This window comes from Microcaecilia unicolor, chromosome 3 (genome assembly GCF_901765095.1).
Source record: "Microcaecilia unicolor chromosome 3, aMicUni1.1, whole genome shotgun sequence".
Classification (NCBI taxonomy): Eukaryota; Metazoa; Chordata; class Amphibia; order Gymnophiona; family Siphonopidae; genus Microcaecilia; species Microcaecilia unicolor.
Genome location: NC_044033.1, coordinates 11,613,167 through 11,628,026, shown reverse-complemented (window position 1 = coordinate 11,628,026; position 14,860 = coordinate 11,613,167). Strand labels below are relative to the sequence as shown.

General features: G+C 41.0%; 1 protein-coding gene across 3 annotated transcripts in view; it reads left to right on the top strand.

Moving 5' to 3' along the window:
• BTBD9 (BTB domain containing 9) overlaps positions 1–14,860 on the top strand; it is a 533,997-nt gene that overhangs the window by 71,653 nt on the left and 447,484 nt on the right. For all 3 annotated transcript variants that reach the window (XM_030195766.1, XM_030195767.1, XM_030195768.1), the window contains exon 6: positions 2,092–2,211. In XM_030195766.1, coding sequence (XP_030051626.1) covers positions 2,092–2,211 — 120 coding nt within the window. The remainder of the gene's footprint in view (positions 1–2,091; positions 2,212–14,860) is intronic.

The following is a 14,860-nucleotide window of genomic DNA, read 5'->3' as shown; positions in this document are numbered from 1 at the left end:
TTGTCATTTCTATAGCGCTACTAGATATATGCAGCGCTGTACACTTGAACATGAAGAGACAGTCCCTGTTTGACAGAGCTTACAATCTAATTAGGACAAACAGGACAAACAAGAGATAAGGGAATTACTAAGGTGGGAATGATAAAACGTACATGGGTACTGTACAAGTGTATAGGGTTTAGGAGTTAAAAGCAGCATGGTGTAAGGGATCGTGGCTAAATAGCAAAAGAATGCTCATTGATTGTAGGATTCTATACTTTACGTACAAAAATGTGCAACCTTTCCATGCAAACATCCACCTGCAAACTATGCACCTTTGCATTTAGGTGCCATTTTTAGAATAGTGGCTAGACAGAATACTGGCAATTACTTCTGAGAAGTTTACATTGGTTGCCAGTCGCTGCCCTTATTGAATTCAAAATATTGTGTGTAACTTTTAAGATATTATATGGGAATTGCCTGTTTTATTTGGTATCACTATTAACAGTCTGACCTTATTTAGGATTCACCCATCCAGCTGCTACCTCTATTCATCTTGCTTCCTTCCGTTCTAAGTTGTTTAATGAATTTACACCAAGCCTATGGAATACTCTCCCATTTGAGATAAGATATGAGATGAATTATTTCAAATTTTGGAATTATGCTATGTGAAGTGTGTGAAAGTTTATAGCATACTTTTATTGTTTATTTACGGTTCCTAAATCAGAAATATTATCTTGTCTTGTACATTGTAAACAGTATTGAGCTACAGATGTGACTGTATGTAAAATTCTGTTCAGTATTTGTTATTATCAGGTGAGCATGTAATTGCTGGTATTCTTGGTGGGTTGCCCTCCTTATCAAATGACCTCCCCCAAATGTGTTGCTAATAATGGAAAAGTATACTTAAAACTGACAAGGCCACTGTATCTACTGTTGCAAATCCTTGAATTAGATAATAATGTCACAGAAAGTGTTTTAGATCTTGAGTGATTTGCTTCAATGTGCAAATCTGGCAATTCAAAAAGGATCAGGTTCTTTGTGTTGCAATCCATCACCAAATACACTGTTACCTTGATGCTGTTTATCTGCATCAAAATATAAATAAGAATGTGTGATGACACTCTGTCCAGAAAAACTTCTAGATGGACCTGTAGCTCAAGACCCACATGGCTGATGAAGAATTGCCTTTACTTGGTATTCAGTTGCAGGGTTGAATTTAATGATAAGTCAATTCCAGGAACTTATGTGGTCAATATTCAACCAGCAGCACTCAATGTGCTGACCCTCACTGACATTACGCTTAAAAATTTAATGCCAGACCATGTCCGGGCTCCGGCATTGAGTTTATGGGTTTACTGAGCCAGCTACACCATAGCCGGTTAAGTGCAAACCGCATAAATATTGAACTGACTTTTATGTGGTTACCTTGGCCGTTTAACTGCTGAATATCGGCACTTAACCGACCAAGTGATGATTTCACCCCCCCCAGGAACACCCCCAAAATAGCCAGTTTTGCTTTAGGAGATAACCGGACATTTTCAGCTGCACTAATTGGTTGAATGCTTCTGAAAATGAGTGTTTAGCCCCAAACAAATGATTCAACCGTCCAGGGGCTGTTTCTGACTGCTTAAATCACTTTGAATATCGACCCCAAAAGTGTAGTTCATAAGTGCAATTTGCATGGTTGGGCTAGAACAGTTCTTGGGGACTGTATGGTCAGTAGGGTTCTAGGATATACACACTGAATATGCATGAGAGATATTTGCATATAGCGGAGGCTGTGTGTGTATCTTATGCATATTCATTGTGGATATCCTGAAACCCCAAATAGGGATTTTATTTTGCTTCATTGAGGATCTCTCAGCAATTCTATAAATGAAATGTTAGTGCTTGATGCTGTCTTGAATCAATGGCAGCTTACTTACAACTGTTTTCTGGGAGCTGATTGGAGACATCGGCATCTTGCATAGTTATAAAGTTCTGTGTCCTTTTTCCATTCAGATGATTAAGGGTTGTGCTTCCCCCAAACGCAAGCAAGGTAGTGTGATGGGTCTGAGCAGTTTTTATTTCTCTCTTTAATAGAAACTGTTTTATTTTTGTCATGCACAGGTCTTATTCCTATTACATTGAAGTGTCCATGGATGAATTAGACTGGATTCGGGTGATTGATCACTCAAAACACCTGTGTCGATCCTGGCAGAAACTTCATTTTCCTTCCCGAGTCTGCAGGTTAGTTTATGTTAATCCTCTGTCATTTCACTGTCTTATTAAATGAACCACAAAATCATTTGGAGTCATCAGCTAAGATGGTATGTTGTAAAGTTATTGGTATGGGGGGCTCAAAATTCTTCTGACATTTCTGAGCTTTAGAAGAGGAAATGTAGTGGGCTTATATAGAATGTATATTTAGAAAGGAGTTTCTCAGCAAAAGCATCTGAAATGCTCACTGAATTACACACGTAAAGGTTGGACTGAATGATTGACAATATATGTAGCCCAGTAACTCTTGGAGACGAAAAGCAGGCTGGAGGGTTTTTTTCCCATAGGTGTGGATACCACTGTTTGTCTGATTTTTGAGAACTAGTCAGCCCACCAGACTTAAGGTTTCAAATGAAAGCAGAAGACTAACAAACCCCTGTGATGATATAAGACAGAATGGGGCAGATACCTCAAAGAAAATCTCTGTGGCCACAGCCTCAAAACTTAAAAAAATGTTGAATATTGTGATTGACTAAGAAATTAATGGCAAATTACAGCTAAATTGATAGGTAGGGAAATTAGCAAGTTTAAATTTCAGCTGATGGAATTATGTTTATTTAAATATATCTATAGGCTACATTCACAAGAAGTTTTCAGTCATAATAAAATCACATATATGACATAATAGTCATGAATCAGTGTTCTCACAGGCCAAAAATATTAAACAGGTGATCTAAATTTTAGGTATCGACCACCAACGATGCTAGTCCTGTGTTGATTTCTGGGAATATTGTTGCATCTTATATCTTTATCGGTTCTATTAACCTGTACTGTCTTCAAACTTTTAAAATGCTTTTTTAAACATTTTACACTTTATATATAGAAATTCTTAGACACTTAATTTTAAAGATTAAGAACTCAGGGGAGTATAACAAGGAGTGGGGTGGGGGGGGGGGGGGGGGGGGGGGGGAGGGGTATAACAAGATTTAAATTTGCCTATTTGGATATTTTAATAATCATAGCTAAAATAAATCTATAGTATGTCAGTTAAGAGACAGATGGAATAATAAAGATAATTTTAAGTTTAATTATTACCAGTATAGCTGTATTTTGGTTCATGAGTGTCTGCTGTCTGCCTCAGGAGTATCTGTTACAGAGATATACATAAATTAATTGTAGATACACATAAATATATACAAAAAAGTAAAAAATAATCCATTGCCTGCCGCATTGAGCCTGCCATGAGTGGGAAAGTGCGGGATACAAATGTAACAAAATATTTAAAAAATAAATAAATAAAAATACATGCAGAAAAAGAAATTACAAAATGACACATAAATAGCAAGTAACACATTATAAAATGCAAAATATAAGAAATTAAATCAAAGATAAATTTTAAAAAGAGGGACACAAGAATTTTACACATTCAAAATGTAAAATAGAAACAAAGGTGAAAAGACAAAAGAGAAAACAAATTAGTTCAAAGAAACCACTTATTACAGATGAATAAAGGGTGTACTATACAAATGTATGTACATTGCATTAAAATCATAAAAATAACAAAATTATAAACTTAAAACATAATTTAGCCTGATCTGTGTCCACTTGCTCCTGCCTTCATGCCACATCTTATTTATTTATGTTCCATCTAGTACTAGGTAGATTACAAAAGAACATAAATCAGAAAAACAGAGTGTACTTAATAGCAAGATAAAATAATTAACTAAAATGCTGACATGTGGCATCCGAACAGCCAACAATATCCACTGCATAAATGGGTCAGTTTACCAAATAAGTCCCACGCTGACAGGAAGGGAGACATTTTACTCTTCTACTACTATTTAGCATTTCTATAGCGATACAAAGCGTACACAGCGCTGCACAAACATAGAAGAAAGACAGTCCCTGCTCAAAGAGCTATGTAATAAAAGTGAGCCAAGTATAGGACAATCAAGCCATTGTGACATCACTGATGAGGTTGGCTCTTATTGGTGGCCTGAGGCATTATGACATCACAATATCACCTCTGATTACAAGAGACTACTACTACTACTATTTAGCATTTCTATAGCGCTACAAGGCATACGCAGCGCTGCACAAACATAGAAGAAAGACAGTCCCTGCTCAAAGAGCTATGTAATAAAAGTGAGCCAAGTATAGGACAATCAAGCCATTGTGACATCACTGATGAGGTTGGCTCTTATTGGTGGCCTGAGGCATTATGACATCACAATATTAGCTCTGGTTACAAGAGACTACTACTACTACTACTACTACTATTTATCACTTCTATAGCGCTACAAGGCATACGCAGCGCTGCACAAACATAGAAGAAAGACAGTCCCTGCTCAAAGAGCTTACAATCTAATAGACAAAAATAAAGTAAGCAAATCAATTAATGTGTGCAGGAAGGAGGAGAGGAGGGTAGGTGGAGGTGAGTGGTTACAAGTGGTTACGAGTCAAAAGCAATGTTAAAGAGGTGGGCTTTCAGTCTAGATTTAAAGGTGGTCAAGGATGAGGCAAGACGTAGGGGCTCAGGAAGTCTATTCCAGGCGTAGGGTGCAGCGAGACAGAAGGCGCGAAGTCTGGAGTTGGCAGTAGTGGAGAAGGGAACAGATAAGAAGGATTGATCCATGGAGCGGAGTGCACGGGAAGGGGTGTAGGGAAGGACGAGTGTGGAGAGATATTGGGGAGCAGCAGAGTGAGTACATTTATAGGTTAGTAGAAGAAGTTTGAACAGGATGCGAAAACGGATAGGGAGCCAGTGAAGCGACTTGAGGAGAGGGGTAGTATGAGTAAAGCGACCCTGGCGGAAGACGAGACAGACAGCAGAGGTTTGAACCGACTGGAGAGGGGAGAGGTGACTAAGTGGGAGTCCAGCAAGAAGCAGATTGCGGTAGTCCAAACGAGAGGTGACAAGGGTTTGGATGAGGGTTTTGGTAGAGTGCTCGGAAAGAAAGGGACGGATTTTACGGATGTTGTAAAGAAAGCAAACGACTTCAAAAGTTTGATGTTAAACTGTACTTGCTGTACACCGCCTTGGGTGAATCTCTTCCTAAAGGTGGTTAATAAGTCCTAATAAGTAATGAGCTCAATGGTGTGCACTGTTTTTTCTTACATCGCACACTTCTTAATGTAGTGGTAATTTGCATGCTATTTGCTTATTACGTTGAAGAGCTAAGATTTTGCTTTAGGCTCGTGTTAGGAAGCTGTGAGCTAAGTGTCGGTGCACAGCTCTAACACAAACGCACAGTGTTGGCTTCTGTCAGGCCTGTTGCTGCTTTCTCGTGTTGGTAATCTTTAATGCTTATCCGAGAGCCTGTTCTCCAGGTGAATCAACAGAGCAGAATTCCTTTTGAATATCTGAAGTGTTGGCGTGCACTTGGCAGTTCTCACATTCTCTAAGAGGGTTTCCAGCAGCGCCGTTAACATGCTTCATTCACTCTCGCAGTGTCATGCTTGTGATATTATGAAGCAGCCAGATCATTCCTATGAACTTGTGACTGGTATTGTAAGATTAAATTAGATATTGAAAGAGGAAAAGCAGTGCAGAGATGCAGACAGGCCAGTACTTTCAAACTTAAGAGAAGAAGCCTGAAACCCATTCAAGCATGACCTAACAGAAATTACAAAAGAAAGCCAACATAGCCTCCAAATAATGAATTCATGGGCGGATGCATTCCAGTTGAAACTAAGTGCAGAAAAGACACAATGAGGTGTATTTTCAAAGCACTTAGACTTACAAAGTTACATTGGTTTCTATGGAACTTTGGAAGGCTAAGTGCTTTGAAAATATGCCTCAATATTTCATCTTATCTTCACAATACAACTCAAATAAAAACAATACTATAAACACTCTAAACTATACTCTCCCAGTCTCTGACAGCCTGAAAATTCTGGGCGTTATGATTGACCGTAATCTCACACTAGAAGACCATGCGAAAAATACAACAAAGAAAATGTTTGTCGCCATGTGGAAACTTAAAATAATCAAACCTTACTTCCCAAGGGACATATTCCGCAACCTAGTATAATCAGTGGTGCTGAGCCTCTTAGACTATTGTAACGCAATTTACGCAGGTTGTAAAGAACAAATCATTAAAGAAGCTGCAAACAGCCCAGAATACAGCAGCTAGACTCATATTCGGGAAAGCAAAATACGAAAGCGCCAAACCCCTAAGAGAAAAACTACACTGGCTCCCTCTAAAAGAACGAATTGCGTTCAAAGTATGTACCATGGTCCACAAAATTATACATGGGGATGCTCCGGCCTATATGACAGACCTTATAGACCTGCCTGCTAGGAACGCAAAAAGATCAGCACGGACGTTCCTCAACCTCCATTACCCCAACTGCAAAGGATTAAAATACAAGTCCACCTACGCAACCAGCTTCTCCTACATTTGCACACAGCTATGGAACGCGCTTCCGAAGATCATAAAGATAACGCAAGATGTAACCATCTTTCGAAAACTACTAAAAACTGACTTATTCAAGAAGGCATACAATAAACAACCGTCCAAATTACCAAACAATAAGAATGAAGATTAAGATTGGTCCGACCTCAATCACGCGACCGAGCAAACTCAATGACCTTAATGAACAAATAAGACCACTTCTAATCTAATATCGACTACTAAGCAACCACAAAATACAGACTAACCTTACGGCCATACACTAATACTCTCACCCTAATGTCCTCACCTGAGCAACTACCCAATGCCGACACCTACACAAGATCACAATGTATTCTTCTACCATGTATGTATGCACTGGGTTGTAAAACCATGTATTAATATGTACGCAAGATCACAATGTATTCTTTCACCATGTTTGTACGCACTTGATTGTAAAACCATGTGCATATTTGTAGTCCGGAATGGCAATCGCCATGACGGCAAATGTAAGCCACATTGAGCCTGCAAATAGGTGGGAAAATGTGGGATACAAATGCTACAAATAAATAAATAAATAAAAATTCCTCCAAAATAGTAAAGCAAAACAAACACATTTAAGTGATGAGCAAGAACTTATAAAGAACAGCTTTTTTTTTAGTATGATTTCACCAAAGTCCCTTGATATAATGTTTAACAGATACCGCCGGACCGCTTATCCTTTCTGTAACTTGCAGTTCAGTTAGTATTTTTGGTTGCTGTTTCTGCCTGAACTCGAGCATTATTGAGCTAAGTATTTTCAGTCGATATGAAGGTGTAAGAGGCTTACTGATTGGAGTCATCAGGTTAAATACCGTACGTGTACTGGGTGGAGTTTCAGTTCTCATGTCACTGTCAATCCCAGTCTTCCAAATGTCCTTTCCTCTTTCAAATCTTCCATTAAATGAACACCAATGTCCAAGATAAATGCTTGCCTGACTGGACGATTTGGGCCTGATGTATTAAAGGGTTTTTCTTGTGGTAAGTCTTTGGTCAGATGCCCTGTTCTGCTTCAGGTGAAAGCAGATAATGTGATTTGTACTTATTAAATCCCTTAAATATGTGATCCTAGAATTATTAGTGTGGCTTTCTTTCATTATTATTAAGAACTTGTCATTTTCAGCAAGTTTTTACAGACTGGCGAGACAGATGTTTTTCTTGAGGTAGATATTCAGCGGGTGATGCCGCTGGTGGCGTTTTTCTTGGATATTCAATTCTGGACTGTGTTCGGGCACCGGCATTCACTATCTAGGTTTATGCTGCCAGTTCTTATGCAGTTAAGTGCAATTTTCAGGGCTGCCGAGAGGGGGGCGAGGGACAAGATTCCCCTGGGCTCAGCCTCCAATGGGGGCCCGGCGCTGGGGTCTGTCCTGCTTCTGATAGGACCTGGGTGATTGCGTTAACACAATTACCCAGGTCCTGACAGGAGCAGGAGAAAAATAGATGCCAGGCCCCGCCTTAGAGGCCAAGGAGGAGCAGACAGGATTCCAAATTGGATTCAGGGCCCCTGGTTTGGCTGGCAGAGGTCTCCAAGCCCCACCAGCAGAAGCCTTTCTCCAGTGCTGTTCTCCGCCACATTGCCTGCTGAAATAAGCAGGTTTCACACACAGTTTTTTTCAAACTGTTGACTCATTTACATAATATTCAAGTTTTGCGAAAAACCCGGCTTTTGCAAATATTTACGAGGAGAATTTATCTACTTTGAAATCACATTTGTGTTGATTTGCACAATTTTTCAGCTCATTAGTGATTTGGTGTAATTTTTGTGAATGGCTTCACACATGTGATATTTCATGCAGCAAATGGTAAATAGCCTGTGTTACAAATTTGTCAGCATGATTGCTTGTACTATTTCCTTTCTTCTGCATGGAATACCGCACTTGCATACATCAGCCTGCTTCAACCTCTAGACTGATAGTGCCTGTTCACCTATCTTATATGTGTTTACATAAGCTGTGCTTTTCATATAGGGTTGTCAACGTTTTGACAAAGAAAAACCTGACACCTGCCCCGCTCCATGCTCCACACCTACCCCATCCCTTGTTCTTCCCTCATGCCCCACCCCAATTCCTTTGCCACACCTACTGTTGCACCCCCCCCCCCCCAACCGACTGTCAGCACTAGGGTTGCCATCTCAGAAGGAAAAACTGCCACATGTACGTGCATTCTATGATTGTCACCAACTTTGCATAAAAGAAACAGAGCTCCAGTAGCCAAACTGCAAAAAACAAACACGTTCCATACTTACATACTGTAGAAAACCTGTCGTAATAAAGCAGCACTAATGTCCAGGGCAGGGCAGAGGAGCAGCCTAATGGCTAGAAATCAGAGGACTCAAGTTCAAATCCCACTGCTTTGCCTTGAAATGGCTGGGGGTGGCACTGGCAACCTCACCCCATTTAGGGCCTGCCCACAAACCCATCACATTGGCCACTGCCCCATAAACCTTTTAGAGCTTGCTGCTTGTGGGCAGCAGGAACTAGAGGGAGTCAAATAGTAACAGCCCTACCTTCAAAAAGGTGACAGCACCCTAGAATACCAGCATACTTCCTACTGAAACCCCCCCCAGAATAAGTCATACTGCTAGAGATCCCTACACAGAAAACTAAACACTAACAGAATACCTCACAGAAGCCGCCTGCTAGAATACCTAGGGTTTCCAGGTGGGAAACCTACAGTCTGCCACTGAATTTTATGCGGCCCATGAGATCACAGGAAGAATGCACAGAAAATGGCCTACATAAACATCATTAACCAGAGTTTTGTTGTCAATGGAACGGCTGAAGGATACAGAAATGGCACAAGACTTGTTTTGACAGTGTTAGCTGCTATTTGGAAAGACAGATGTATATGGGAAGAGACCATTTTGATAACAATTAATGCTCATTCAGTCATCAAATTGCGTTTTGGTGAGTTTTGTTGGCAGTGATTTAAATGGAACAGTTGTTAATTTTGTGTGTGACCTGCTAGGGGGGTAGTACTGACATTCATGTGGCCTGTGTATAAAGGTTGCCTACTGCTGTCCTAATGGGTCACCCTCCATGAGAACTGAAATCCCCCCCCCCCCCCCCTTTGACCTCACCCTCTGAAAGCACCATTGCCTTCCTAAGCTCCTTTCTAATACAGTATAGGTAAAGCATACATGGATCGAAAGCTCGACAAACTGTAATCACTTTCTCTTCCCTTGCCTTTACTGGATTAGTCCTTTCATAGTCCGTGCCTCTTTCATCTTGTGAGTTACAGGGCTATTCAGAGCGCCTAGCTAATTCTAATGCAGTATAAGAGTGCACCTGTTTGTTTAACATTATTCAATGCTGTAGTTCCTAAAATTTGAAACTAAGACTTCCAGACGCATGACAGGAAGAAAGACTTCTGTTCCCCAACTACTGCTTCCGCCTCCCCCTGCAGTGTGTTGGGGTGGCTGTGTCTGACAGATAGGCTGTGGGGGAGGGAGCTGCTTCTGGTCTGAAAGCAGGGGTGATGAAACAGTGCAACAAAGCGGTGGCCGTGGCCAGAAGGATGCTAGGCTGCATGGAGAAGGAGTATAACCAGCAGAAGAAAAGCGGTGTTGATGCCCCTGTACAAGCCATTGGTGAGGCCCCACTTGGAATATTGTGTGCAGGCCTTATCTCACTAAGGATGTAAAAAGACTTGAAGAGGTTCAGAGAAAAACAACTAAAATGTTAAGGGGCTTACATAGCAAGACGTACATGGAGAGACTTGCTGTCCTAAGCATGTATACCCTGCATTAAAGGAGAAACAGGGGTGATATGATACAGATGTTCAAATATTTGAAAGGTATTAATTCCCAAACAAACCTTTTCCAGAGACGGGAAGGTGGTAGAATTAGAGGGCATGAATTTATTTATTACATTTGTACCCCGCGCTTTCCCGCTCAATGTGGCTTACGTAGTAACAAGAGAATACAGTCTGTAGTATCAAAATCAACAAGGATTGAAGTTGAAAGGCGGCATTCTCAGGAATAATGTCAGGAAGTATTTTGTCAGAGGGTGGTAGATGCCTGGAATGCCCTCCCACGGGAGGTGGTGGAGGTGAAAACAGTATCCGATCAATCAGGAACTACCTACCCTTCCGGAAATCATTAAAAACCCATCTGTTCAAGCAAGCCTACCCAAATGAACCAAACTAATCCTATGAACCCATTTACCCAAACACTTGCACATCTCTACCCACCTATATCTTCTATTATTCTGCTTTACTTAACTTATATTTTCCCTATCAAGTTTCACTATCAATAACCTGTAATCCCTATTACTATGTAAGCCACATTGAACCTGCTTGAGTGGGAAAGCGCAGGGTACAAATGTAACAAAAATAAAATAGATACTATTGGCGATTCTAGATGGAATGTTGCTACTATTGGACATTCTACATGGAATGTTGCTACTATTGTGATTTTGTTGCTACTATTTGACATTCTAGATGGAATGTTGCTACTATTGGACATTCTACATGGAATGTTGCTACTATTGTGATTTTGTTGCTACTATTTGACATTCTAGATGGAATGTTGCTACTATTGGAGATTCTACACGGAATGTTGCTATTCCACTAGCAACATTCCATGTAGAAGGCTGCGCAGGCTTGTGTTTCTGTGAGTCTGACGTCCTGCACGTACGTGCAGGACGTCAGACTCACAGAAGCAGAAGCCTGCGCGGCCACATTGGTGTGACTCTGGGCAAGTCACTTAACCCTCCATTGCCCCATGTAAGCCGCATTGAGCCTGCCATGAGTGGGAAAGCGCAGGGTACAAATGTAACAAAAATAAAATAGATACTATTTGACATTCTAGATGGAATGTTGCTACTATTGGACATTCTACATGGAATGTTGCTACTATTGTGATTTTGTTGCTACTATTTGACATTCTAGATGGAATGTTGCTACTATTGGACATTCTACATGGAATGTTGCTACTATTGTGATTTTGTTGCTACTATTTGACATTCTAGATGGAATGTTGCTACTATTGGAGATTCTACACGGAATGTTGCTATTCCACTAGCAACATTCCATGTAGAAGGCTGCGCAGGCTTGTGTTTCTGTGAGTCTGACGTCCTGCACGTACGTGCAGGACGTCAGACTCACAGAAGCAGAAGCCTGCGCGGCCACATTGGTGTGACTCTGGGCAAGTCACTTAACCCTCCATTGCCCCATGTAAGCCGCATTGAGCCTGCCATGAGTGGGAAAGCGCAGGGTACAAATGTAACAAAAATAAAATAGATACTATTGGAGATTCTACATGGAATGTTGCTACTATTGGACATTCTACATGGAATGTTGCTACTATTGTGATTTTGTTGCTACTATTTGACATTCTAGATGGAATGTTGCTACTATTGGACATTCTACATGGAATGTTGCTACTATTGTGATTTTGTTGCTACTATTTGACATTCTAGATGGAATGTTGCTACTATTGGAGATTCTACACGGAATGTTGCTATTCCACTAGCAACATTCCATGTAGAAGGCTGCGCAGGCTTGTGTTTCTGTGAGTCTGACGTCCTGCACGTATGTGCAGGACGTCAGACTCACAGAAGCAGAAGCCTGCGCGGCCACATTGGTGTGACTCTGGGCAAGTCACTTAACCCTCCATTGCCCCATGTAAGCCGCATTGAGCCTGCCATGAGTGGGAAAGCGCAGGGTACAAATGTAACAAAAATAAAATAGATACTATTGGAGATTCTACATGGAATGTTGCTACTATTGGACATTCTACATGGAATGTTGCTACTATTGTGATTTTGTTGCTACTATTTGACATTCTAGATGGAATGTTGCTACTATTGGACATTCTACATGGAATGTTGCTACTATTGTGATTTTGTTGCTACTATTTGACATTCTAGATGGAATGTTGCTACTATTGGAGATTCTACACGGAATGTTGCTATTCCACTAGCAACATTCCATGTAGAAGGCTGCGCAGGCTTGTGTTTCTGTGAGTCTGACGTCCTGCACGTACGTGCAGGACGTCAGACTCACAGAAGCAGAAGCCTGCGCGGCCACATTGGTGTGACTCTGGGCAAGTCACTTAACCCTCCATTGCCCCATGTAAGCCGCATTGAGCCTGCCATGAGTGGGAAAGCGCAGGGTACAAATGTAACAAAAATAAAATAGATACTATTGGAGATTCTACATGGAATGTTGCTACTATTGGACATTCTACATGGAATGTTGCTACTATTGTGATTTTGTTGCTACTATTTGACATTCTAGATGGAATGTTGCTACTATTGGACATTCTACATGGAATGTTGCTACTATTGTGATTTTGTTGCTACTATTTGACATTCTAGATGGAATGTTGCTACTATTGGAGATTCTACACGGAATGTTGCTATTCCACTAGCAACATTCCATGTAGAAGGCTGCGCAGGCTTGTGTTTCTGTGAGTCTGACGTCCTGCACGTACGTGCAGGACGTCAGACTCACAGAAGCAGAAGCCTGCGCGGCCACATTGGTGTGACTCTGGGCAAGTCACTTAACCCTCCATTGCCCCATGTAAGCCGCATTGAGCCTGCCAAGCGCAGGGTACAAATGTAACAAAAATAAAATAGATACTATTGGAGATTCTACATGGAATGTTGCTACTATTGGACATTCTACATGGAATGTTGCTACTATTGTGATTTTGTTGCTACTATTTGACATTCTAGATGGAATGTTGCTACTATTGGACATTCTACATGGAATGTTGCTACTATTGTGATTTTGTTGCTACTATTTGACATTCTAGATGGAATGTTGCTACTATTGGAGATTCTACACGGAATGTTGCTATTCCACTAGCAACATTCCATGTAGAAGGCTGCGCAGGCTTGTGTTTCTGTGAGTCTGACGTCCTGCACGTACGTGCAGGACGTCAGACTCACAGAAGCAGAAGCCTGCGCGGCCACATTGGTGTGACTCTGGGCAAGTCACTTAACCCTCCATTGCCCCATGTAAGCCGCATTGAGCCTGCCATGAGTGGGAAAGCGCAGGGTACAAATGTAACAAAAATAAAATAGATACTATTGGAGATTCTACATGGAATGTTGCTACTATTGGACATTCTACATGGAATGTTGCTACTATTGTGATTTTGTTGCTACTATTTGACATTCTAGATGGAATGTTGCTACTATTGGACATTCTACATGGAATGTTGCTACTATTGTGATTTTGTTGCTACTATTTGACATTCTAGATGGAATGTTGCTACTATTGGACATTCTACATGGAATGTTGCTACTATTGTGATTTTGTTGCTACTATTTGACATTCTAGATGGAATGTTGCTACTATTGGAGATTCTACACGGAATGTTGCTATTCCACTAGCAACATTCCATGTAGAAGGCTGCGCAGGCTTGTGTTTCTGTGAGTCTGACGTCCTGCACGTACGTGCAGGACGTCAGACTCACAGAAGCAGAAGCCTGCGCGGCCACATTGGTGTGACTCTGGGCAAGTCACTTAACCCTCCATTGCCCCATGTAAGCCGCATTGAGCCTGCCATGAGTGGGAAAGCGCAGGGTACAAATGTAACAAAAATAAAATAGATACTATTGGAGATTCTACATGGAATGTTGCTACTATTGGACATTCTACATGGAATGTTGCTACTATTGTGATTTTGTTGCTACTATTTGACATTCTAGATGGAATGTTGCTACTATTGGACATTCTACATGGAATGTTGCTACTATTGTGATTTTGTTGCTACTATTTGACATTCTAGATGGAATGTTGCTACTATTGGAGATTCTACACGGAATGTTGCTATTCCACTAGCAACATTCCATGTAGAAGGCTGCGCAGGCTTGTGTTTCTGTGAGTCTGACGTCCTGCACGTACGTGCAGGACGGCAGACTCACAGAAGCAGAAGCCTGCGCGGCCACATTGGTGTGACTCTGGGCAAGTCACTTAACCCTCCATTGCCCCATGTAAGCCGCATTGAGCCTGCCATGAGTGGGAAAGCGCAGGGTACAAATGTAACAAAAATAAAATAGATACTATTGGAGATTCTACATGGAATGTTGCTACTATTGGACATTCTACATGGAATGTTGCTACTATTGTGATTTTGTTGCTACTATTTGACATTCTAGATGGAATGTTGCTACTATTGGACATTCTACATGGAATGTTGCTACTATTGTGATTTGTTGCTACTATTTGACATTCTAGATGGAATGTTGCTACTATTGGAGATTCTACACGGAATGTTGCTATTCCACTAGC